This window comes from Accipiter gentilis, chromosome 1 (assembly GCF_929443795.1).
Source record: "Accipiter gentilis chromosome 1, bAccGen1.1, whole genome shotgun sequence".
In the NCBI taxonomy this organism is placed as follows: domain Eukaryota; kingdom Metazoa; phylum Chordata; class Aves; order Accipitriformes; family Accipitridae; genus Astur; species Astur gentilis.
Genome location: NC_064880.1, coordinates 6104909 through 6130021, shown reverse-complemented (window position 1 = coordinate 6130021; position 25113 = coordinate 6104909). Strand labels below are relative to the sequence as shown.

Genomic DNA, 25113 nt, shown 5'->3' with positions numbered 1-25113 from the left:
CCCCTTGACTTCCCCTACACCTGCCCCTGGACACTGTTTCCCTGTCAGTTCTTTCTATTGGTAACATCCTTTCCTCGTTCTTGTTGGAGAATGGGAACAATGTCAGCTTTGTTCGTGAGATAGAACAGATGAATAGCAGTTCCAACAGTTGACTCTAGATAAAACATACCACATTTCACCAAAGATCTTGTTCTATTTCAGTGCATTGACAAAGCCAGAGATCTGCTAGATGCTGAGCTGACTGCCATGGCAGGAGAGAGCTACAGTCGAGCCTATGGGGTAAGTGTCTAACTCTCAGCCTTCATTCTCCTCATTGCTGCTTCAGACTGTCTCTAGAAGTTGCATAAAACTTCTGAGTAGTGCTTATATCAAACATAAGACCTGTGTAGGCCCACAAACTAAATGGCTCTTGTCAGTTAAGAAATATAACTTTGTCAGAGCAGCTTTGGGACAAATTAAACAGTGAAGTGAGCTCCCCCCACCCCCACCAAAAAAAAAAAAAAAAGAAAGAAGAATTGATATTCAGAAAGTTTGAATCAGCAGATCTAGATACCAGTAATCAGCAGATCTAGATACCAGTATATAGCAGTTAGGCCTTTACTTGTTGGGCAGCATATGTACTTAAGATTTTGATGCCAAAATACTGCTCCTTAATTATAGATTTTTTTCTGTAGTGATTGGGATGGAATGTGATTGTTTCCTTCAGGCTATGGTATCCTGCCAGATGCTGTCAGAGCTGGAAGAGGTTATCCAGTATAAACTTGTACCAGAACGCCGTGAGATCATCCGCCAGATCTGGTGGGAAAGACTGCAGGTACATCTTTGTAAAGGTCAAGGATGGAGATGCTGATGAACTGGCATGAACAGCTTTCTTTTGAGTCAGTGCGATGGCTCAGCGAATCTTTCCATTTATCTTTCTATCCCAATAGCATATATGCTTACATGGTTGCATGCTTTCTGTCTCCTTTGTATTTGTCCTGGTTGTTTGGGCTCTTTTTTTTTCTTTTTTTTTTTTTTGTTAATGTTCCTGAGGTGTCTACTGGTGTGACACTTTAATGGGGTGATTTAAGACTTGATATAGAATCATAGAATGGTTTGTGTTGGAAGGGACCTTAAAGATCATCTAGCTCCAACCTCTCTGCCATGGGCAAGGACACCTTCCACTGGAAAATGTGTACAGAATGGAGATACTAGTAAGATCTCCAAGGCTGTTTATCTCAGTGTTGGATTACATCTGGAAATACTGGTTTGGATGAGGCTAATTTGAACTTTTTACCTGTCTGGCTGCATTTTAAGGAGGAGTGAATTCTCTCACAATGCTGGAAAACCGGACAGAGAATTCACATACTTGTAAAAGATTGTCCTGTTCCTTTTTGACCTCTTAGAAGAACATTTCTGATTGGTGGCACTTAGGGACATGGCTTAGTGGTGGACTTGGCAGTGTTAGGTTTATGTTTGGACTCAATGATCTTAAAGGTCTTTTCCAACCTAAATGATTCTATGATTCTCTGATTAGCCTTGTCCTCTTAAACGAGACCTTTGGCAATGCTGCTTTTCCTGTATTTACAGAGAAGTTTGTGCCTTTCTTACCCTAAACAGCAAAAATTCAAAGCACCTCTGAAGATTTAAATCAGCCAAATATTTTGAGACTTATTTCCTTACAAGAGGCATCCCTAACAGTGAAAGTGAATATCGGATGTAGTACATACAGGAATACTGTTTAAAGAGGTGATTTCTGTAAGGGGGGGAGGGGAGCATAATTAGAGTAAAATGCTTTCATTATACCAAATTTTGATACACTGCCTGGAGGAAGAATTTCTCCCTATGCAGAGTTCTTCACTGTGACTGCTGTATCTGCCTCCTTATGAAAGGCTGTTTCTGCTGTGTATTTTTTAGCTGTTTGGGAAACTGTGACAAGGCTTTTAGTATCCCATTTGCCTTCCTGACTGGAAAAGCTCGGGACCATTCCACTGGGGTGGATAAACTGAGAGTGACAGGAAATGTAATGTCTGAATATAGGCTGTTTATAGTCCTGAAAGCAGTACATACAGTTATTGCACATTTTATAGCTGCTTTTTAATAATTTTAAAATGCCTATGGGATGAGGTGTATTTGGGTGTTAGCGAACAAGCTTTGTCTAATTTCCCAGCCCTCAATTTTGGGGAAAAAGAAGAAGAGAAAGAAATAGATGCTTTGGTGCTAAGGTGCTTGCTGCACCTGGAAAATTCTTTTGTTAACCTCAAAACTAAGTCATCTCTGGATTAATGTGAACTTCAGAGCATCACTGTTACCCTGAAGTATGTGGCCATTACAGCAAGCATGATGTATTTGATGTATGTTACTGTCCCTTCCACAATTCTACTTCTCTGTAGCATCCTTGAATGTTTGAAATACAGCCTCATCCTCCTCTGACTGACAATGTTGTTACGTATCTCCCTTCAGACAGACAAGAACCAGACAATGCTTGCACAAGCAGCATAGCAGTTGGAACTGCGGTTTCTGGCAGAATATCAGTTCAGTCATGCCAGCCTCTAAAAGAAACACATGCAAGGAGAAGGGCAATAACAAAAATCTTTGCAACCATTTGGTTTTGTACCATCTCCATATTGAGATATGTCACTGTTTAGACCAAAAATAGGTTTTAAAACTAGGTTGAGATGGGTTATAAAACTATTGACTTGTTTTCGAATTGCACAAAGAGCTTTTCTGATTTTTGGATGCATTTCTGCTTTAGAAGCTTTTCTCCTTTTTCCATCAGAGGATATCACTAGACTGCAAACACTGAGCTGGCTGCAGAGAGTAAGAGTCAAGGACTTAACCTTCTTCACACATTGCTGTATTAAAGAAAAAGCCAGCTAGTTCGTAATGTCAGCCTGCTGTGAATTATGGGTACTGAAGTCTCTCCATCTTGGGAAAAGTCCCTTCAGATTCTGAATTAAGGCTCTGTGGAGTAGATTGGAGATAAAACGCTACCAAGTTCTCTCTTCCTTTTTCTCTCAGGGCTGTCAACGAATTGTGGAAGACTGGCAAAGAATATTGATGGTCCGATCTCTTGTTGTGAATCCTCATGAGGACATGAGAACTTGGCTCAAGTATGCCAGCTTGTGTGGCAAGAGTGGCAGACTGGTAAGCATTATCAGGCTCTACTCTCTACAGCAGGTTTTTAGACGATTGGCTTTGTCATGCTGCTTCAACCTCGAGCATTTCCAAATATTTTCATTGCCCAAGTGGGATGGGCTCTTCTCTGAGGAGGGGACCGGTTAGAAATTGTTGAAATGCTAAAATTGTAACTAGCATAGAGTTCATGCTTGTAGCCAAGGTTATTTTTGTGGGACTAATATTATTCCTGAGAGCATCAGAGCCAATTTTTTTTTGCATACTATACCTGAAAGTTTTTATGCAGCACTGTAGTTTTTAATAATAGCTCTCTCTGCTAAAGCACTCTTTGTCAAATCTAGAATGTGACGTTGTTATCGTTGAACATTACAATCCTATTTCAACATTCACCACAAGATTTATTACCAAAAATAATTGAAATGGAGACTTCACACTCTCTACTGGCTTCTGAAAGGAGAATCTAATGCTCTGATCCCAATGAAGACATATGGTTTATCATGTGGTATTCTTATGAATCCAGGGAGTGGTAATAAGGCTGCTATGTCTCTGTTTTATCTGGAGGGCTGGAGGTATTTTTTTAGTGGAGGGCAGTTCTGCAGTCAATATGAAATGGAGGTAAGAATGAACTTGTTTTAACGTGCTTTTTCTCTTTGCAACTTTCTCCAGGCTTTGGCCCATAAGACACTTGTCCTGCTCTTGGGAGTAGATCCATCTCGACAGCTGGATCACCCACTGCCAACTGTACATCCCCAAGTGACTTATGCATACATGAAACACATGTGGAAGAGCGCCCGTAAGGTACAGAAGAACGTAGTACTCTCTACGTTTCATTGTTCAGGTTTTGAGCAGTGGCATTCATGTTAGCTCTTCATAACACCCACAGAACAAAGTCAAGGCTGAAGATTCTATTTTTGCTCACCTAAAAAGGGATAACTAATTCCTTTCCTTATTGTTATTCAGAAGATAAGCTTTTGAAATTTTCCTTTAAAACTCTATAGTGGCAGAGAAGGCCTGGCCCTAATTTTACTTCCTACATGGAAAGATTATGTTTGCTAAACCAGTATTAGGTACCCAAGGGATGCAGCCAACTTTAATGGTCAATAGTAGCTCTTCTATCCTCACCAAGATTTTACTGTGTGGGCTTGGTACTTGACTTCTCGTCCACTGTTCTGATTGCCAGGTCTCCACACTGCACCTATGGTCAGGGGTACATGCTGAAAGAGTAAGGTTTTTTATTACCAGTTTTAGAAAAATATCCTGAACAGTTTGTACTTAGTTACTGAGCAGAACTGACCTTTATTAAGGACATTATTGAAAATTTCTAACTGAAAGACAGCTGAAAAGTACATAGGGTTTTGTCATGGGAACAATTTGGCTCCAAAGAGCCTAGGGTGAATGTTTTTGACATTGCAACACAGGGAGAATTTACATAATCAAATCCAATAAGCTCCAGACTGGATAACTTATCTTTTTTTTAATATACATTAAAGCCTCCATTTATTCTCATATTCTGCCACATCTTTTTTATTTTTCCTGTCTTTGGGATTGCCAGCACTGGAGCAGAGCCATTGCTATGGGAACATTGCCATGACCTAACTATTCTTTATTTGAATTTAAAAAACAGAAGGAGCTGCTGATGAGGCCATGTTCTATTGGCTTTGTAAAACTGTGTAATAGTCTCTTTTTTTTTTTTTTTAATTTTTTTTTTTTATTTCAGTAGATGACCCAAGAAGTATATAGGGCTTCTCTGCCTGCCTCTTTGAGTGAAAGTATACTTTTCTGTGGTTGACCTGTGATAAAGAAATAGACAAGATGCAGGAAACTGGTGCAGTTGTAGAAAGCAGAATGAAACAAGGCACAAAAATTAAGGGGATGGAGGAAGAGAATGTATCTAAAATAAACTGATGCATGTGGAGCCCATGAAAACAAGGGAAAAAAAAGATTAGAAAAGCAGCAAAGATGAGAAGGAGGAACAGATGTAGTTAGAATCACCTCTTCTTGCTCGTTGAATGATTTCCTTTTTAAATATAGTATATAAGCTCTGTGCTTAGGGGCTTTTTTTTTTTCTTCTTTCTAACACATTAAAAGTGGGTGTCGTTTACAGTGCTGAGGGAGAAATACTTTACCCAAGGTAGCACTAACCCTATACCTACATGCAACTCTCAACCCTTTCTCTGAGCACTCTTCAGCTGGAAGGGCTGACTCAATCATTCAGTCCTTTGTGGCACTTGGAACATAGATGCTTATTTTTGAAATTCATGGTTAAAGGTGCAGCTCTGTGGCAGAAGAAGCTGTGTTAGGGTGCGACAGAGTTTGCAGTCTGGAGTGAGACTTAAGTGTTTATACCAAACACTGAAAGCATTTAGGGAATTATCCTGGTACCAGCAGCATTACATGGTTTGGCATATCCTTATGTTCTATTTCAGTGACTGTCGTTAACTAAACAATACATAGGTCTACTTAGCAACATATGTAGACCAGAATTTTATATAACTCTGTGTGTTGACTTGATCTAGTATCCTAAGTAATAAGGTACTAAGGTAGGCTGGTATGGTAGGAAATGACCATTTTCTCTAGCTGAGGAATTCAAGGGTGCTTGGTTGACCTAAAATGTTTTCATTACCACCATTTTGGCACTTGCCAGATCCAGCAGAAAAAAAAATGGCATGTAGATAGAAACCAGCCGCATTGCACTTGCAGAGCTGCACAACAATCTTTTCTTAAACAACAGATAAAAAGATAGATCAGTAAACTTGTTGCGTTTCTTCTAACAAGGACCTTTGCCAGCAGCTGCATTCTACAGACATATACCATAACAAGGCTGCATGCAAACTTAGGAATTCAGTTGTTAAAGAAAACTTACTGCTTTCAGTCTTAAGTGCTCTGCCTGTCAGTTTATGGTGATCAGTTTTCAATAGTAATGGAAACTGAAGAGCAGATCGTTGGGTGTGTCTAGATATGAGAGGGACACATAACTGTTCGGCAATATCCTTTTGTCTATTTTTGACAAATGTCTGGCATAACAGCATAAGTATTTATAAGATTGTTATTTCTCCCCCACCCCCTTCTAACCAAGTATCTAGGTTACAAGCTGTGGAATGCCCCCCATTAATATTAACAGTGTGATACTGTCTTTTATTTTACACTGGGCTAATACCCTTTTTCCTGACAATTGACTTGTGTGTGCTGACATTTGAATGGAATAGATGAGTCATTTCAGCTCAGGTGATTGCCTCACTCTAAAGTACCTCATTCCTGTAGATGGAACAGAAGTAAATTGGACTCTTAATAGCATATTCTGCAGTTTGTGACCTGAAATGACCTTCCAGATTGCAAGAGCTTTACTCTAATTGTTTCCAGTGAAGTGTGCATACTTTTTTCCTTAAATCTTTAATTTCAGGTTTTCTTACCCCATAATTCTTTCCAAGGAATTTCAGAAAGAGTCTTCCCACAAAATTTGGTAGTGCAAGTTGCTTTAGCACTACTGCCTTATGTAATCTGCTGGCAAAGGAGCAATGTACATTTGTGCTTCTTAAACAACCTTAGGAGAAATCTAGACTTTAATTTGTTGAAACAACTCAAAGTTTATGTCCCATGGTGTGTACTGTAAGCCTAGCCAAAGCTCAGGGGTTAGGAGGGAAGATCAGGAAACTGCAAGTTTTCCTTCAGGCATTATTTTCTCAAGTTGGTTATTTTTTCTTTTTTGGTTTTTTTTCAGGCCATAGCATATTATAGACAGGCTTCTCTGGATTTGTTATCCTGTCTATTATGATAGTGACCTGGTCAGATACAGTTTGTAAGCTATGAACATTTGTTTGATTGTTGGAATTGCTGGACTGTCTTTGATGTGCATGCTTAATGCAAATGAGACATCTTTATGTCATTACCAGAATCTTAGTCTGCATAAGCAGTAACAGGACATTGTCTGCTGCTGAAGTTTTCTTCTTGTGCATGTGGAGGAGTGCAGGTGACCATGTCGCTTTGCCAGAGTTAATTTCTTGCACATCAAAGCACAATGTCAGCTTATGTTATGGTCAGTCATGCTTTTGACTGTATGTATGACATGAAGGTGTGCCTAGCATTGGAAGGATGCAGTTATTTGTTCCTCAGTGTAGCAGTTCAGTGGCCGGATTTCTGAGACATCAAGAATCTCTAACCTCTTCATTTATTTGGTGCTACATATGTAGAGTATAAACTGATTTTAGGGAGATGTAAATGGCTAAAAAGCTTTGAAGGAAAACAAAACTGTATTTTTTGCTTTCAGTGAAAATTTATTTCCACATTGTCTTCCTCTCTTGTGAAGTTGTATTTAACCTCTGTGGTCCTTACTGCAACCATCATCCAATTACAGATCGATGCGTTCCAGCATATGCAGCACTTTGTGCAGACAATGCAGCAGCAGGCACAGCATGCTATTGCAACTGAGGACCAGCAGCACAAGCAAGAACTCCACAAGCTCATGGCACGGTCAGCACCTGGTCCCTGGATACCCTTTAGCTGTAATATGAAACTCATGTCTTTCCTGAGGTTGCAGGGTCCATGCAGATGACACATTTCACACAAGGCCCATGCTTTGATTAAAAGGAACAGGGGATTTCTCATCTAGCTGGTAGAGACCCATTTGGTATTACATTCTTATCTATCTCAATTTTCAGTAAATGTTATTGTGACACATCAGTGTAAACAAGCTCATATTTGTCACTAGTGGCTGGCTGTATTTTTCCAGCACTGTGGCTCACTGGCAGAAGGCAGAGCTCTCAGCATGGCTATTTCTTTGGTTTTCAGGAGATCCAGTCAGTAGGAAAGAAACACTTCCCACATGCCTGGCACATCTGTGCTTGGCAGCGCATGCCCTTACTACAACAGCAGTGCTTTGGGCAATAGGTGCCCAGCATGTGATGGTCTCTCAAAATATTGTCTCATTAAAAACACATCTTACAATCTCCGTTTTCCTCTGTGGATCTTGAGGTGCAAGATCTGGTTTTTTCCAGCTTAAAGAAGAAATTGCTGTTGAAGGTTTGCTTTTTTTAAAGGGAGGCATGTGCTTAATTTGCTTTTATGAGAATGAGAACTTGATAACACCATCGTCTTATTTTTTTCAGAGTGACTATCATGGATGACAAATTAGTAATGAGTTGCACGCAATATTTTTCTTGCACGACACTTTCTGGAAAACGCAAAATATAGAAAGGACAGCTGTGTAACTGTGGTATTTCAAGCCTGCTAAGGGAGCAAAGTATTAAGCTTCACACAAACCTTCACAGCCCCACCCTGTTGCAGTAAAAATATGTTGTTTTTCCTTTCCTCTGGGAGGGGATGACTTAATGGGGTTCTGGCTTGGGGGAAGAGCAGTTGTTCTGTGTTTCCACTGTTTGTCTGTCACAGTGTTCTCTCCAGAAGGCTAGTTCGTATGGTGATAAGTACAGCTAGTCAGCACATATGCTAGGTGCATTTTATCAATACTGGTGAAGTCTTTTGATGCTACCATTAGCTACTTCCTACGTTTATTTTATAACTGATATAAATGAGGAACAAAGTTTGACGCTCACCTTTCCCCCTAAAAATTAAACCATTAACTAGTTAGGTCCACACTTAAAAGCAGGATGTAGATATTTTGAACCTTACATGTTAATACATACACTCCTAGTCTGCAGAAGAGGCTTACAGAGTGGGTTTACCACATTAAATGTCTTTCAGACTTCAGATAAGAAGTCTGCCTCTTAATCCATCGGGCTTCATTTTCATTCTAGGTTCTGAGTCAATAATCCCTTTGCTTAACCAGGTGTTTCCTGAAACTGGGTGAGTGGCAGCTGAACCTGCAAGGCATCAATGAGAGTACCATTCCCAAAGTCTTGCAATACTACAGTGCTGCAACAGAGCATGATCGCAACTGGTACAAGGTCAGTAAGGAAAAGCTTCTATGCGCCATTGCAGAGAGGTCAGTAAATTTGATCGCATCCCATACTACAGGAAAGGAAGATGTTCATAGGATGATCTCCTATTACTATATGTCTTGTTACTGCAAGTAGGGTTAAAAAAAACCAGAGAAAGCAGCCCAAGGCAACCATGGGATTCTTGTTTAGAATTTTATCTGGCTGGTAAAACTAGGCCACAATTCAGTTTCTATTCTTGCTTTTGGGACTTTCTCTCCTGTCAGCTAACAGTGAAGGAGAAAGGATAATCTAAATGGAAAAAATTTAACTTGTTCTCACTCGGTATACTTGAACTAGGAAAGAGACCTTGTTGCTAATTCTCCAAAGATCCTTTGATTTCAGGATTGTGAAATTTCAATTAATATTTGGTGCCAGATCTTCTCTGAGGCAGCCATCTCCTGTATTTCTTCCTGTTACACCTCCCCTAGTCCTAACATACTAATGTTCATTTTAAGCTTTGAAAAATTAAGGTGTATGTGAATAGAATGTGATTTAATTTTTGCTACAGAGCTCCTTTGCCTTAATATCCAACAGGGAGCTCTTGGCCAAGAACTCACCATGATGTTATTTAAGATAATAAGACAGTTTAAACTACAAGTGATTAGAGAAAGCAAGGCATTGTGTTGTCTACACGTATTACTACTCTTGTCCGCAGACTCAAAAAGGCTGGATTATTATCTCTAATAATAAGAAAGTACAGGTTGCAGAAAGGATTCATCTTCCTTCTGACTTTTGTTCTCTCTTGTTGGCAGGCCTGGCATGCCTGGGCAGTGATGAATTTTGAAGCAGTGCTTCACTACAAACATCAAAACCAGGCCAGAGACGAGAAGAAGAAACTACGTCATGCCAGTGGAGCCAGTATCACTAGTGCTAACACCGAGGGCAGCAATAGTGAGAGTGATGCAGAGAGCACAGAGAACAGTCCCATCCCATCTCCAGTGCAGAAAAAAGTCACTGAGGTACCCTTCTTCTCTGTTTATGTTGAGAGATTTGTACTTACTGCTTAGATGCAGGAAAATACTATGGTGGGAAACAAGCTACTCTGCATACCTGGCTTGTGGAAACTGGCTGTATGTGCATAGAGAGAGAGATACACACACTCTTCTAGCTTACACCAAAAGTGAGGAAGTTCAGATTAACTCAGTCTTAAGGGAAGAGGATTAAATTAATGCAAATGATCTTAAGTTAGTTGTGAACTACAGCAAAGGCATGGATTGCTATTATAGGTGCTACAATGTGCATTAACAAGTTCTGCTGCTTAAGCCCTTCATGAAAGACTGTGAGGAATCTCTTTTACTTGCCGGTTATAGTAGGGTTGTAGTTTTTAGGCTGCATTGCTGTCCATAGTTTTGCCAACAAACTGAAGTATAAAACCACTTCATGGTATATTCCCTGCCAGGCTGAAAGACTTATGTCTAGTAAAGCAAAACATAAGTTCCAGGAGCAACATGTCCTGTGAGGAGTATGAGCAGAAGTCAACTATAATGTGGATTAGGTCTATGTTTCCACATATTTCTTCCTCTTTCCCCTTGCTGAGTTTAGGATTCATGTGGACTGATGTGCTTGTATAGAACTAATGCAGCAATTTTCATTCCAAAAGGATTTATCCAAGACCCTCTTGATGTACACAGTCCCTGCTGTCCAGGGTTTTTTCCGATCCATATCTCTGTCTCGAGGAAACAACCTACAAGACACTCTAAGGTACATAATAAAACACATAGTAAATGAAATCCAGCTGATAAGGGCACATGGTTTAAGATTAGAACCTGTTTCTGCTCTTTTTTGTTATGGTAAAACTGTGAATGCTTCAGTCCAAGCTAATTTGTGTTAGGTGGATTAGCCCTTATCCTACTAGCTGTAGGTCGGGAAAGAAGAATCACTTGTAAACGGGTCTGAAGGTATTTGACAGGAATGGGTTTTTTTTGTTGCATTCCTAACAAATGTATTTCTCTTTTTCAGAGTCCTTACTCTGTGGTTTGACTATGGTCACTGGCCTGATGTGAATGAGGCTTTGGTAGAAGGAGTCAAGGCAATCCAAATAGACACTTGGCTGCAGGTGAGGAACACAAATGGCTAAGACCAATCTCAGTTCTGGGGGGAGCTTGGGCATTTGTTACGTGATATCCGTGATGATCCTTTGCTCAACAGCGGTGAGAGCAGTGTGCAGTACAATTTGTAACTGATTTAACAAGCATCTTGAACAGAGACATGAGAAGCGTTCTTGCATGTGTTTCTGTATTTATATGCAGATTAGTGCATATGAATGAGAGAGACTGAATTACATCAGAGCAGGCAGCGGTGTTTTATACTTGGATCACCACTGAATGCACATCATCTTCAATTTTAAAATTTTCATTCTATTTCAGGATTGCCTTGTAGAATGACTCCTGTAAATAAATAAAAAAGGCTTTATTTCTTACTTGAGCATTACACTTCAAGACAAATCTTACTCTTTTGATAAGAGGATCCTATAACAGTTTTGGACAGAACACTTGTGATCTCACTGAGCTGTTCTGCCTTTCTGACACTGTTTTGAACTTTGTGTTACCCTCAAAAATGAGTGGTGGGCTTCTCTGTCTCCTTTAAAGACTGAGAGATCTCTAGCAGAGGGCAGAACAGCTTGTGAACTAAAGACTTGAGATTACAGGAATGTTTATTTTACTTATCCTTATTACTAGGTTATCCCTCAGCTCATTGCAAGAATTGACACCCCACGACCATTAGTAGGACGTCTCATTCATCAGCTCCTCACAGATATTGGACGGTACCATCCCCAGGTAAGCTTTGGCTTAGAGGAGGAATTTCCATAGACTTGAGCGCCAGTTAAGACATTTTCTATGTTCCATTTCACCTAGTCTAGATGTCTGCACTGGAAGTCACAGCAAATGAGGATAGTGAGGATGGGGACTATTTCTGATGCTGCTTCTTTCACCTCAGCACTGTTCACATAAAAATGGAAAGAAGAGCTTGATAAGCCATGCAGCAGGGGAAGTTCTGTCCATCTAATAGAATACTGGGTAGTGAAAATCACCTTCTTAAATCTCATTAAGTGACTACTAAAAGGCTACCTCACAAATGTTTTATCTGAATTTCTTCCTACAGTCTGGAAAATCACAAAATGCTAAAAACAGTTTTCTGTTCTTCCAGTTTGATACAGGCTCTCAAAGTCATTCTGCTACTGAGTGAATTAAAGTCTTGTAAGCTTTTCAGATTGGAAGACTTTGAATAGCAAATTCCTATTGCTTCTTTCCAGAAGGAAGCTTGCTTTCTTTGTCTAGCCCTAAGGCTGCTATTTATTAATGCTTTGCTAATCTTTCAATTTATGTAGCTCTTCTGTGTGGTTCTAAAATATTATTGGTTGATGTCCCTTGTAGGCTTTGATCTATCCTTTGACTGTGGCCTCTAAATCTACAACCACTGCTCGCCACAATGCTGCGAATAAGATCTTGAAAAACATGTGTGAGCACAGTAACACTCTGGTGCAACAGGCAATGATGGTGAGTACTTAAGTGTACCATAAAGCATATTGTGTTTCAGGAATGGATATTCCACAGGTATAACAACACAAAATGACTATTCATTGTTAATTTTGTTCAAGTACAATTAATTTGGGGTTTTTGTGATAGGTAGAAGTTACAGTATTAGTATACTTTCAAGACAATGCTTTAATTTAAAAAGGACCATAACGTTCAAACGCTAAGTTCTTGTGTCTTCTTATGAATAAGTTTAGAAAAGAAATAAATGAAGAATCATTGTTCCATAAAGAGATATTTTTGCTTAATGAAAAGTGGAAACAAAACTTACTGAGCATAGTATGGAAAGAGTAATTTAATTCATTTGCTAAAAAATTTTATGAATAAATGAAAAGTAACGCTTTCAGGCCAAGCCACACAAATATATAGAAAATTTCAAAGGCAACAAGTAAGGTGAGAAAAGCCTGATCTGCTTCCTGCAGAAAAAAGTGTTAACAGCATTGTGGGAGTTCTTGTGGCTCCCTCTAGCTGCCAGCAACAAATATTTTATAATCATTAGAGAAGAAAGTAGTTTTGCATTTGTAAGTCAGTATACAGTCACAGTGTTTTTCTTTAGGCATTTAATCTTTTTTTCCTGTCCTAAAACAGGTGAGTGAAGAGCTAATCCGTGTAGCCATCCTATGGCATGAGATGTGGCATGAAGGGTTGGAAGAAGCATCTCGTCTATACTTTGGAGAAAGGAATGTGAAGGGAATGTTTGAGGTGCTGGAACCACTTCATGCAATGATGGAGCGTGGGCCTCAGACTTTAAAAGAGACATCCTTCAATCAGGTATCAGCAAATGGCCAAGAGCATAACCTTCTGCATGCCCTCAAAACCAGGCAGGACAGCCACCTGCCCTAGATGTGTTACAAGGACCTTTGCAATCTAACACAAAGAGTAAATCTCTTGAGACTCATTACGTTAATTGCAGACTTCATTATTGACATTTATCTTCATATCTGTATTGCTTTTGGTGACTACAGTACTACAGGGGCCATGGTAGTACAGATTGCTCTGGAGTCTCATATCGGATGGGTGTCTGATAGGGTCTGGAAAACATACAACTGCTCTGCAGTTAATTCTGCTAGGTCTGCTTTGCTTCATGGTAATCACTAGCACAGATAGTAAAGATGATCTGTCTCAAGCCAGCAAAAGGAATTAATTTCAGCTTGTGAGCCCACTGTTAAAGGGTGATTCTATTCATTCTGCTACCTCCTATCATGAGGTCTATTTGTGAGCAGTGTTGTCTAATAAACTCAGTGCATGCCTTGGATCCAGGAATTTCTGGATCTTTAATTTTGATATACTATAAAAATGTGAGATAAAGTATTTGTAATGCAATTTAAAAATAGGCTGTGATGCTCTTTCTAGGTATTAAGTGGTCTCCAGCTGTTCCACTATAGTCTGTAGAAATGTTTTTCTTCTGTTGTTTTTCACTTCCTCCCTAGGCCTATGGCAGAGATCTAATGGAAGCTCAGGAATGGTGCAGGAAGTACATGAAATCAGGAAATGTCAAAGACCTAACTCAGGCTTGGGATCTCTATTACCATGTGTTCCGGCGTATCTCAAAGCAGCTGCCTCAGGTGGGGGGAGAAGTACAGTTCTGTTGTGGGTCTTACAGTGCAAGTTGTCAATACTGATCTTGTTTCATGTTTTCTGGTTATTCAAAACATTCAAATTGAGTACTCTAGAAGTATCTGCATATGATTTGCTGCAAGTCTGGTGCTTATGCAGCACTTGCTGCAAGCATCTGAAGTACTGATGACTGAACTGTTGTAGGTCACTTGGCAGCATGAACTCTTCAGATGTTTCAGTGAGATTTAACTGAAATTCTGGGGGGTTGTATTTCTTTTGGTTTTGGCAGCTCACTTCTTTGGAACTACAGTATGTGTCACCAAAACTCTTAATGTGCCGGGACCTGGAATTGGCAGTGCCAGGAACATATGATCCCAACCAGCCCATCATACGTATTCAGTCCATTGCACCCTCACTGCAGGTCATCACTTCCAAGCAGCGGCCCAGGAAGTTAACATTAATGGGTAAGAGAGAACAGTTTTCACTTAGCTATTCTAGTATTTAAACAGTCGCTGCTTTTAGGTCAAACTGCATATTTACCAGGTAAAACCTTTCCAACATTTTCTTTCAAATGAGGTATTTCTTAGTGGTCTGTTCAGTCTTACTGCCACACTTTCCAGTTCTTGGGTGCACGTGTATTTGCTTTTCCTGTTTGTTCAGCAAGAGTAAAGTTTTGTGTATTATAATTCTTTCACAGGAAGCAATGGGCATGAGTTTGTATTCCTTCTGAAAGGTCATGAAGACCTTCGCCAAGATGAAAGAGTGATGCAGCTTTTTGGGTTGGTCAACACTCTGCTAGCAAATGACCCAACTTCTCTTCGCAAAAACCTCAGGTATGTGCTGTGGATAATCACTGAATGTGCTTATCCATAAGTGACACCCTACGTAGGTGCAGTTTCCAAGTAATCCTTGGCACAGCCAGCTGGTTTGTGAGGAAATGGCAAATCTTGGAACTAAGTTAATTAAAAAAATAAATAAATAAAAAAGAGAGAAAGAAAGAAAAAAAAAAATCATAGAATTCAGACTTGGAGGAAATGTATCCTGAGGGGATTGTTTGTTTTATTTAATTGAAGTCCCACCTCATAAATAGTTATGGTCGTTGAGGCAACCCCTATTTCAAGATAGCTTGAACGCTGCCTTAGGAGCCTGAGAACAGGAGGTTTTATCAAGGATTTTTTTATTATAGTCACTAAATAGCCTGGTGAATAGTCACTGACTGCAATTCTGTACAGTGTCTTTCAAGCATGAACATATCCAATGTCATGTGCAAATAATAGATCATTGTGGGTAACATAACATGTACCTTCTCAAAGCAGTCTTTCAGTGAAAACCATGTAAGCTTTGAGAATGTCTGTAGATTATCTGGCAGCAGTCTATCCAAATGGGCCTTTCAGGTCTGTTTGAAAAGAAGGAAAACAGAGCAACTACTGAAGAGACAATTTTGGATCAGAATCAGATTTAACAGTAGTTGTTTTAAGCATCTTGAAATGTAGTAATTCACAACAGACAACAATTTGAGCTCTGATTCTCCATTTTTTCCTGTAGCATCCAGAGATATGCTGTTATTCCACTGTCTACGAATTCAGGCTTGATTGGTTGGGTCCCCCACTGTGACACACTGCATGCACTTATCCGAGACTACAGAGAGAAGAAAAAGATCCTGCTCAACATTGAACATCGCATCATGCTGAGGGTAAAGGGCAAAGCTGGCAGAGTTTTTGTACATTCTTTTAGGACTCCAGTGTCTTAATGAATAATAATGGTGCGCAGCTTGTTCTTCCTTTGCCTGTTTTCTGATTGTTATTGGTACCAGTAATAAATGCGAAAATATAAGATTAAGAGTTATAAAATGCTACCAAGAGGTAAAATTTGCCATATGTTTATTTGTTTCTCCTTTCCTGTTTTAGCAGTGACCACAAGTTGTTACCATCTGGTGACTAAAATGTGTTTGGAATTTTGTGTGACTATGATGTGCCTTATACAATGCCATGCTGCTGGCATTGACAAACATTGTGCCTAAGCAACAGGGCCAAAATTAGACAGACTGAACATTACTAGAAAAGTTAGAATTGCCTGCCAAAAAGGAAAGCATGTGCCAACCCAGAAGACTTATTTAGATAATGGTTTTTGAAACATATTCTCCTTTGCAGTATTTTAATTAAATATGGCTATGGACTACTTTGTGGATGCTAAATCATCTGCTATCCCATGTAAAATTAATTCTTTGCTGTTGGGTGGTCATCTCACTGCATTTGGGAACAAACTGGTCAATCTACGAATAATTTCATTCTAAACTTGTTATGAAATTATTTGTGATTACTGTGTTTCTCATAGTACAACTAAGGATTACTGAAGGTGTTTTTTTTAAGTTGCTGAGTGTCACTTCTCAATTGTAGATGGCTCCAGATTATGATCACCTGACTCTGATGCAGAAGGTAGAAGTATTTGAACATGCTGTCAATAACACAGCTGGTGATGACCTTGCCAAACTGCTGTGGTTGAAAAGTCCAAGCTCAGAGGTGAGTTCAGCACGTGTAATGCCTTATGTTTGGCAATCAGCATGATGTGGAATTACCTTCTCTGCAGAATGAGTGAGAGATGGTGTTTATTCATCATAAACTCCAGATGAATCGCTGCAGAATGTCTATCCACATGTGTATCCCCTCACAAGGTGCCTTATAAGGCTCAGATCACAATGGCTGCCAGGGTGCAGTCCAAAGCCCAAGGTTGGAGGCTGGAGCTCCATATACTGTGCATGGGGAGAGAAAAACAGGACACTCAGAATATATTCTCTTAATGGCTTAGACATCTAATTCAAGGCCACAGGATGTCTGAACCCCCTCAGTCTATGGAGCGTATCACAGTTTTGCTTTGTGCAAAATGCAAGTAGTTAATGTATAAATTAAAATATAAGCTGAAACATGCAACATGCCCTGCCTGCCTTTTTCTATTTTGTCTCCACTTGTAGGTGTGGTTTGACAGAAGAACAAACTACACTCGTTCACTAGCTGTGATGTCAATGGTTGGGTACATTTTAGGCCTTGGGGACAGGTAAGTGAAATTGTAAAGGTTTCTTCTAAATAAAAACACAGACTGCATAGGCCTATCAATTCATTCCTTGGATCTGTTTGTATGATAACATCTTTCATTGTGGTTATTGCTGATTTTTAACACCACCATCTTTCAAGACCTAATCATGCTTTCATTATTTTCAGCACTGCAGGCATGGGATGTAGGGTTTGTGTATCTTGAGTACAAATAAGAGTTTCTTCCATTTTGAGAGGAGTACACACAATTACATCAAGGACTGCAAGTTCTAATTTTGTCCTTTCGTTTCACTCAGATTGGGAAATCTTTCTCCATTCTATAAAACAGAAATATTGTTGACTTTTGCCACCAATCTGTGTGCTTGTGTGTGCTTCATGCATATGAGATGGCAATTTTATTTTATTTTTTGCAAAGTCTGTTAGGACTGTACACGTACATCCAACTTTTTGGGGAGGAAAGAAGCACCGTGATCAAGCATCGTTTTTTATTCCCTGAAGTAGCAAAAAGAAATCCAGAAAGTATTTGGTGGAAGAGGTCTTCCGGTTCTCCTTCCAAATGGGTTCAGTGACACTACTTATTTTGCATACTTTTTTGCCTGGTGGATATTTATTCTGTGAAGCAGGAACCTCTAATGCTATGTACGTTCACAGCAGTTGTCAGAGACACACATGAAATCCCCATAAATACTCCCCAAAGACTGCTCTAGGCTTAAAACAAATGAAAGTTAATGTTGGTTTAACTATTACTTAACATGGTGGTTTTTCTGATCTGCAATGCAGACATATTCTGGAGGGAAGTATGTACTATCCAAATGGATTGGGCACATAATGAAAAAAGAAAAAATTTACCAAAAAAATGAACAAATGTTTGATTTATTATATGGCTTACTGTTAAAAGGGGACACAATAACTTCTAAAATACTTCTGAAGACAATATATTTTAGATTTAAGGTCTGTAATGCAAAAACAGCTAAACCCTCACATGTTTTCATAACAATAGCTTCTATTCCTGAACTTAAAGGTCTTCATAATGAAATTACAAACCTTTGAAAATTGAATTAAAACAGAATTGGAACAAGTCAGCATGAATAGCAGCATTGTGGTTTTCCTAGTCTGGATTGATTCTCTTCTTCTCTGGTGCTAGTCCAATTTGCATTACTTGACTTGTAGCATAATTCATTACATTTTTCTATACTGAAAAAAATGAGAAAGCAGAAAACAAGTAGAAGAATTTATCCTAACTGAAAAATAAATGTTCATATCCAAGTAGTGTACTGATGGCTCTGGTTCAATAAGTTGTTTTATCTCCCAAGGTGAGATGATCTCTAACTCCTGAGAGGTAATTAGAAAAATAATGTGATAGATGCACTGTCAGGAAGCTATTCTGTTCATCCTGAGATTGAAGATCTCAGACAAGCAAGCTGTCACTGGCTGTTCTTGTTCATGAAGATAAATATCATTTCAGACTGGAGCTGCTGTGATTTACTTTGGGTTTTTATAATGGTCTGTCACCTTCTTTTTTTCTCCTACTCCTTCATCAAAGACACCCCTCCAACCTGATGTTAGATAGACTGAGTGGAAAGATCCTTCATATTGACTTTGGGGACTGTTTTGAGGTAAATCTTTGTACTTGGACATTAAATTTTCTGTAATATTTCACATTTTCTCATAGAACAGAAATTAATCTGTAAGCCAGGACAAACTGACCTTGGAATGTGATCTTGGGCAAACCCTTTGGCTCTCTTTTGGGCTTCACTTTACCTACAGGCAAGATGAACATAATAGATACCTTATCTCAGAGGCATGTCTTGGGGATTAGCTGACCACTGGAACAAGCAAAGAAGTGCTAACATCACTTTTCCATAAAATTCCTTGAAGCAATTTAAGCTGGTGATAGGCAGTCTGTGTTACTTGACACTAGCAGCTGGGCACACGCTTGAGTTTTCCCTCTGTTATCGAATTAATTAACGAGCTTCTTACAAAATTTTGTGGAAACTGAGGAACATAAAGCTGGAACTTTTACTTCCTATTTGGAATACAACCTTCAAGCTTGTAGCAAAAAAACCCCAATATTTATTAACTCTTAAATAAGAAGTTACCTATTAATTTACTAATTCTCCATCATCATGTGTTTAGGTTGCAATGACAAGAGAAAAGTTCCCTGAGAAGATTCCATTTAGGTTAACAAGGATGCTGACAAATGCTATGGAGGTAAGCATCTGCTCTTTAATATGAAGTGGATTATTCCTAGGGAAAATGGCACCCATTTCTCAGTTTTCCCTATATTTTCTGTTGTGGCTAAACGTCTCCACTCTTTAAGAACTAGAGGTGTTTATATTTCAGCTGCATTTTCTGTAAGTTAAAATATCTCCTGTGATCTTTACAGTACACTACAGTGAAAAGCAACTTTTTAATTGATGCAGAAAAAAACCTGAGATTCCTCCAATTTCTTAGGTCTTTCTTAGTTTCCTCATTTCAAATAGCTGTTTGCATCAACCAGACATAGCCAATGGCATGGTACTTCATCATCTTAATGGCAGAAAAGAGCTTCTTAGTTTCTAATGAACATCTATCTTGTTCTCTTAATGAACAAAGCATACTGAATTCCAGTTCAAAGCACAAGCCACTTCCTGCTCCCTGAATGTTAGGGTTGGAGTTGCACAGTGAATGAAGCAGCATGGTTGATTCGCTTCTTTCTCTTCTGAAGGTGACAGGCCTCGATGGCAATTACAGAATCACGTGTCACACAGTGATGGAAGTCCTGCGCGAGCATAAGGACAGTGTCATGGCTGTGCTTGAAGCCTTTGTGTATGATCCATTATTGAATTGGCGGCTGATGGACAGTAAGTGATTCTTGCTGCTTCTTCATACAAGAAATCCAGAAGCCTGAAATCCAGTGTGTGTTTGAAGACAATCTGATGAAATTGTTGCTTTGGAAATGCTATTTCTGTGCGCACATGGTTTTAGGGATTGTAATGTGAAATTACCACAGTGGTTAAAACCCTTTTGTACTTAAACACAGACACCAAATTAAGCTACAAGCAAAATTGTTTGAGTTGGTTTTGTATTAGTTGTCATTAGGAGATTGAAAGCTACTTTCAGGTGACATAAAATTTGGAGAAAGAGGAAGGCAGTCAAATCTGTATTGCTTGTGGACAAATTTGCTACGAAACTCTGAAACTCCAGTTCATACTTTTCAACTCCTTATTTTCTTGCAGCAAATACAAAGGGCAATAAGCGCTCACGAACAAGAACGGATTCCTACTCAGCTAGTCAGTCAGTAGGTGAGTAGAGAAGATGGTGTATGTCATGAATGTTTGGAGCGGTTTTTTTAGCAGTGCACAAGACTGGGTAAATATTTTCAGTCCTCTACACAAAAGTAGACAGACAAAGAGCTTATTATCATTAGTTTTAGGACTGGAAGTCGTGAGTTCAGTACTTCGGCTCAAAAAGCAGATACTCCTTTACAGTTACATTAACATCCTTCTGGGGCACATACAAACTGGTGTAGTGCAAGGTGTAATTGATATGTGGTAGTTATATACTTAGCTACCAAATATTAGTGTGCAAAATCTGGCAAGTAGTCATCTGACTGAATGTTGAGAGCTTTGCATCACATCTTAGCAGTTGTTTGCTATTGGACTGCAGAATAGGGACAGTGTTTCATATGGCGAGTTCTACAAATAAACATACTTATTTTATTGCAATTTTTGGTTAATTGTACATCATTTCGAAATATCTTTCAATTACACTTTTATACAAAATGTTCCAACAAGTTGAATCAGGCCTATCAGTATGTTAGCAGGGCAAAAATAACGTTTGCTCCTGTAATATGTTTCCATTAGTGATAGAGATATGTGGTTGTCGTGGTTTAACCCCAGCCAGCACCAAAGCACCATGCAGCCGCTCACTCGCTCCCTCCCCACCCAGTGGGATGGGGGAGAAAATCGGGAAAAGAAGTAAAACTCGTGGGTTGAGATAAGAACGGTTTAATAGAACAGAAAAGGAGAAACTAATAATGATGATGATAACACTAATAAAATGACAGCAGTAATAATAAAACAATTGGAATATACAAATGATGCACAGTGCAATTGCTCACCACCTGCCGAACGACACCCAGTTAATCCCCGAGCAGTGATTCCCCCCGCCCCCACTCCCCCCAGTTTATATACCAGATGTGATGTCATATGGTATGGAATACCCCGTTGACCACTTTGGGTCAGCTGTCCTGGCTGTGTCCCTTCCCAACTTCTTGTGCCCCTCCAGCTTTCTCACTGGCTCGGCTTGAGAAGCTGAAAAATCCTTGACTTTAGACTAAACACTACTTAGCAACAACTTAAAACTTCAGTTATCGACATTCTTTGCATACTGAACTCAAAACATAGCACTGTACCAGCTACTAGGAAGACAATTAACTCTATCCCAGCTGAAACCAGGACAGTGGTACAGTTGGTCAGAGTCAAATAGGCTTTTCAAACAAGCTGATTAACAGTTTTCTTAATGTTTCCAGAAGAATATTATTTTATCTGCTTTTCAGTGTCACATTTATGCTTTTATGTTTTCATGGTTTTTTCAATAGAAATGTTGGACAGTGTGGAATTGGGTGAGACAGCCCATAAGAAAACTGGGACCACAGTGCCTGAATCCATCCATTCCTTCAGTAAGTTTCATGGTTGTTTCTATACTGACGCAGAAATTGTTCTTAGATTGGAAAATTTCATCATGGTCCAGGTACAATTACACGAGATGGGACAGATACAGTTCATTGTCAGCATAAATGAGTAATATAATAACCTGTGTTCTCAACTCAAAAAAAAAAAAAAAAAAAAAAACCAAAAAAACAGTGACAGAAAATATACTGGTATCTGGGTTTGTTTGCTCTCAAAATTATATTTGTGGTGTTTAGGAAGGGCAGATGTAACAGCAGTACAAATGCTTTTATTGTTCAGATGAAGTTCTAATTCTCTTTCCTACTTATGTCTTTTAGTAGGAGATGGTCTAGTGAAGCCAGAAGCTCTAAATAAGAAGGCAATTCAAATCATCAACAGAGTTCGAGATAAGCTCACTGGTGAGCAAGTTGTTATGTTTATATAAGATAAACATAAAATGTTTTGAGATGGATCAGCACTACTTTTAGTGTTTGTATTTTGTGTTAATCCTTGAATTTAACACATTCTGATTAAGTGAATGAGGCCATTTTCCTGGTTTTGTCTAACACCTAAGTACTGGTGCCTCCAGTTAGGTACAAGCGAGCCCCATTTGAAAAGTGTATAGGTGTTTGTAACTAAACAGACTTCATATTTTGCATGTCTTGACTTGTTGGTGGAAGTAGAATTTCTATTGTCCTGGCTTTATAGTTTGCAGGATTTAGTTGCAAAATTTTATGCTCTTAAAGTTTATAAGAAACTACTTCCCACCTGCCAGATAATGTACTTGAAGGGATTAGGACCAGGATTCCAGCTATTGGAAAGTTATCTATTGTTGGTTCATCCATTATTTGGAGAAGACAAAAGGAAGAAACCATAATACTTGGGAAAATAGAGTTCTGGGCTCTATGCCTTTAGAGGCACTCTCCATGTTTGGAAAATTTTGCATTTTATATACTGTAAGGGACAAGCAGTTAAAAGTCCTATCAGTTCTTAACTTGCCACCAAGAAGCAAGTCATGGTTATATGATTTGTGACTTCTGTTTATGGTTTTTTCCATTCTTTATTTTCAAAGGTCGAGACTTCTCTCATGATGAAACTCTTGATGTACCCACACAAGTAGAATTGCTCATTAAGCAAGCTACTTCTCATGAGAATCTGTGCCAGTGCTACATTGGATGGTGAGTTTGTCATTAAGCTAACATTGCAAAATTCCTCTCTGAATAATCTCAGCAGAGAACAGCTATTGAAAATGTCACTTGTGTAGTTAGTTATATTTAGGAGCCTTACCCCATGTTGCATCTGCTCTGGTAAATTTTGCAAGCCTATGACAGTGATCCCATAGACCGTCCTCTGTAAGAAAGTTGTTGTTATAAGTAGTGACAGGGATTTTAGAACATTTAAACCACAATCAGCCTCAACATTTTAAGTGTTTGAAATAAGGCATGTGGTTGTCACTGATTTCAGTTACAGTGCAGAACCACATCTTCTAAAGTAAGCAAAGATGATTTACTGTCATTTTGAGAGTTAACTAACTTTGGACTATGCTTAAGGAAATGGATTTTTTTAGTGTTTTTAAACATTAGTTAGCTGGAAAGAAGCATGGAGATCCCCTGTCAACTTTTCCTGTACTAAAATGGTGCCTAGTTAGTATGGAATCTCAGTCCTTCTCAGTGTTGCCTTTGTGAAACTATATGCAAGTCAGTGTTACTACAGTATCTTTGTTTTCTTTAGGTGTCCTTTCTGGTAACAGAAGATTCCAAAATATCTACAGCCTTTTATTCTGGAGGCTTTTGCACTCCAAACTTGCTCTTCTACAAACACAAACTGAACGTTGGACTGAAATACAGCCTTTGTCAAATATTTTGAAATGTAAATGAAAAGAGTTATTGTATATTAAAAGTTGGTTTAAGCCAATGTATAGCTGCTGTTGGAAGTACACAAGCTGTCTGAAACACAACACTTGATTTGGGTTTCCAGGAGAGCGAAGACTGATTGTACCACGGATGTCTATGGTTCCACTTGGTCTTTGGGGAACTGGTGATCCATTGAAAATAACTATATACGGGTTTTGACTTACTTTGCAATGTAACTAAGTCATTTGCAGATTAATTATTGCCCTGGTCAGTCCTGTTGGTGTAGCTGCAGTGAGCTCAATGCGATTGTGCAGGAGGCTTCATTTAGATTTGGGCATAAGCTGGATAACTGGAAAGAAAGAGAGGCAGAATTTTACCATTGTTTCATCCTGTTACCTTGTTTTCAAACTCGATTCTTGCCCCAAAATTGGAAACTGTATATCCGCTCATTACACTAGCGCAGGAGTCGTGTTTCAGACTAGATCAGGATATCAGAGCAGATCCAAGAATTGGAAGACCCTGAGCTGAGCAAAGTCAGGTGCCTCTATGCGGGTTGATCGGTGGCGCAGGGTACAAATTAAATACCACTTGGGAGCTTCCCACAGTGTCTGGATTAAAAAGCAGTATTGGGAAAGAACTACGGAAACTTAGTACTTGGCATAGGAGGCAGATGTGGGGAGACCTGGTCATAACTTGAAACAGAAAATAATGGTTATTAAACATGAGGGTGAAAATAAAGTTATGATTTATGAATTAAAAATATTAAAAACAATGCACAAAATACAACAGAGTAGCCATGTTTAGATGCCATGTTGTATTTGAATATTTTTGTGCCAATAAATTACACCAAAATGTAAATATTTTGACTGTATTCTTGTTTATTCCTAAGTACTTCTTAGGAAGAGACAGGGAAGCAGATTAAGACTTTTATTATTTTTTTTTAAGGTTTCCTCTTGCTGTGGATTTGACTTGTCCTTTTCCTGCATCAGTTCAGGTGGTTGGCTATATTTCCCTTTTGATAGCAGCTGGACACAAAATTGCCAGGACTGAATGATGTCTGTCACTTGTATAAAAGAAACTTGAGCATACAACCCCTAAATTTTAGTTTCCAGCAGATGTGATGTCATCACTACGGTAAGAACATCGGCTTTCTTGGTCTCAGGGTCACAGCCACAGCTCGAGAGAGACAGCGTGGGGTGCGTCACTGACCCGGCCGGGGTTCCGTGGGCTTCCCCAGCCCCTTGTGCCCATGCTGCACCCCGAAAATGGGAAACGGGGAGGTGGCAGTCACGGGCTGTGGGTGGTAATGCCCCTGGCCCCATTCCAGGCACTGCTGCGGCTGCCACAGGGACTGTTCTGTGGGCAGTCCCAGGGCCCCACGCGTGGGTGCTCGTGGAGGAAAGAGGGCCGTGGGTCTCGCC

General features: G+C 39.3%; 1 protein-coding gene across 3 annotated transcripts in view; it reads left to right on the top strand.

The window, feature by feature from the left end:
* MTOR (mechanistic target of rapamycin kinase) overlaps window positions 1-24539 on the top strand; it is a 68341-nt gene extending 43802 nt beyond the window's left edge. For all 3 annotated transcript variants that reach the window (XM_049807176.1, XM_049807166.1, XM_049807185.1), the window contains 26 exons: window positions 202-279; window positions 707-814; window positions 3001-3126; window positions 3784-3915; window positions 7469-7584; window positions 8900-9017; window positions 9803-10009; window positions 10651-10751; window positions 11010-11106; window positions 11729-11827; window positions 12425-12547; window positions 13172-13354; window positions 14014-14148; window positions 14430-14604; window positions 14838-14973; window positions 15686-15833; window positions 16537-16659; window positions 17109-17191; window positions 18731-18803; window positions 19324-19398; window positions 19895-20030; window positions 20406-20471; window positions 21770-21850; window positions 22178-22258; window positions 22912-23017; window positions 23571-24539. In XM_049807176.1, the coding sequence (XP_049663133.1) occupies window positions 202-279; window positions 707-814; window positions 3001-3126; window positions 3784-3915; window positions 7469-7584; window positions 8900-9017; window positions 9803-10009; window positions 10651-10751; window positions 11010-11106; window positions 11729-11827; window positions 12425-12547; window positions 13172-13354; window positions 14014-14148; window positions 14430-14604; window positions 14838-14973; window positions 15686-15833; window positions 16537-16659; window positions 17109-17191; window positions 18731-18803; window positions 19324-19398; window positions 19895-20030; window positions 20406-20471; window positions 21770-21850; window positions 22178-22258; window positions 22912-23017; window positions 23571-23586 (2922 nt within the window). In that variant the 3' untranslated portion in view covers window positions 23587-24539. The remainder of the gene's footprint in view (window positions 1-201; window positions 280-706; window positions 815-3000; window positions 3127-3783; window positions 3916-7468; window positions 7585-8899; window positions 9018-9802; window positions 10010-10650; window positions 10752-11009; window positions 11107-11728; window positions 11828-12424; window positions 12548-13171; window positions 13355-14013; window positions 14149-14429; window positions 14605-14837; window positions 14974-15685; window positions 15834-16536; window positions 16660-17108; window positions 17192-18730; window positions 18804-19323; window positions 19399-19894; window positions 20031-20405; window positions 20472-21769; window positions 21851-22177; window positions 22259-22911; window positions 23018-23570) is intronic.
* Window positions 24540-25113: the final 574 nt, after the last annotated feature.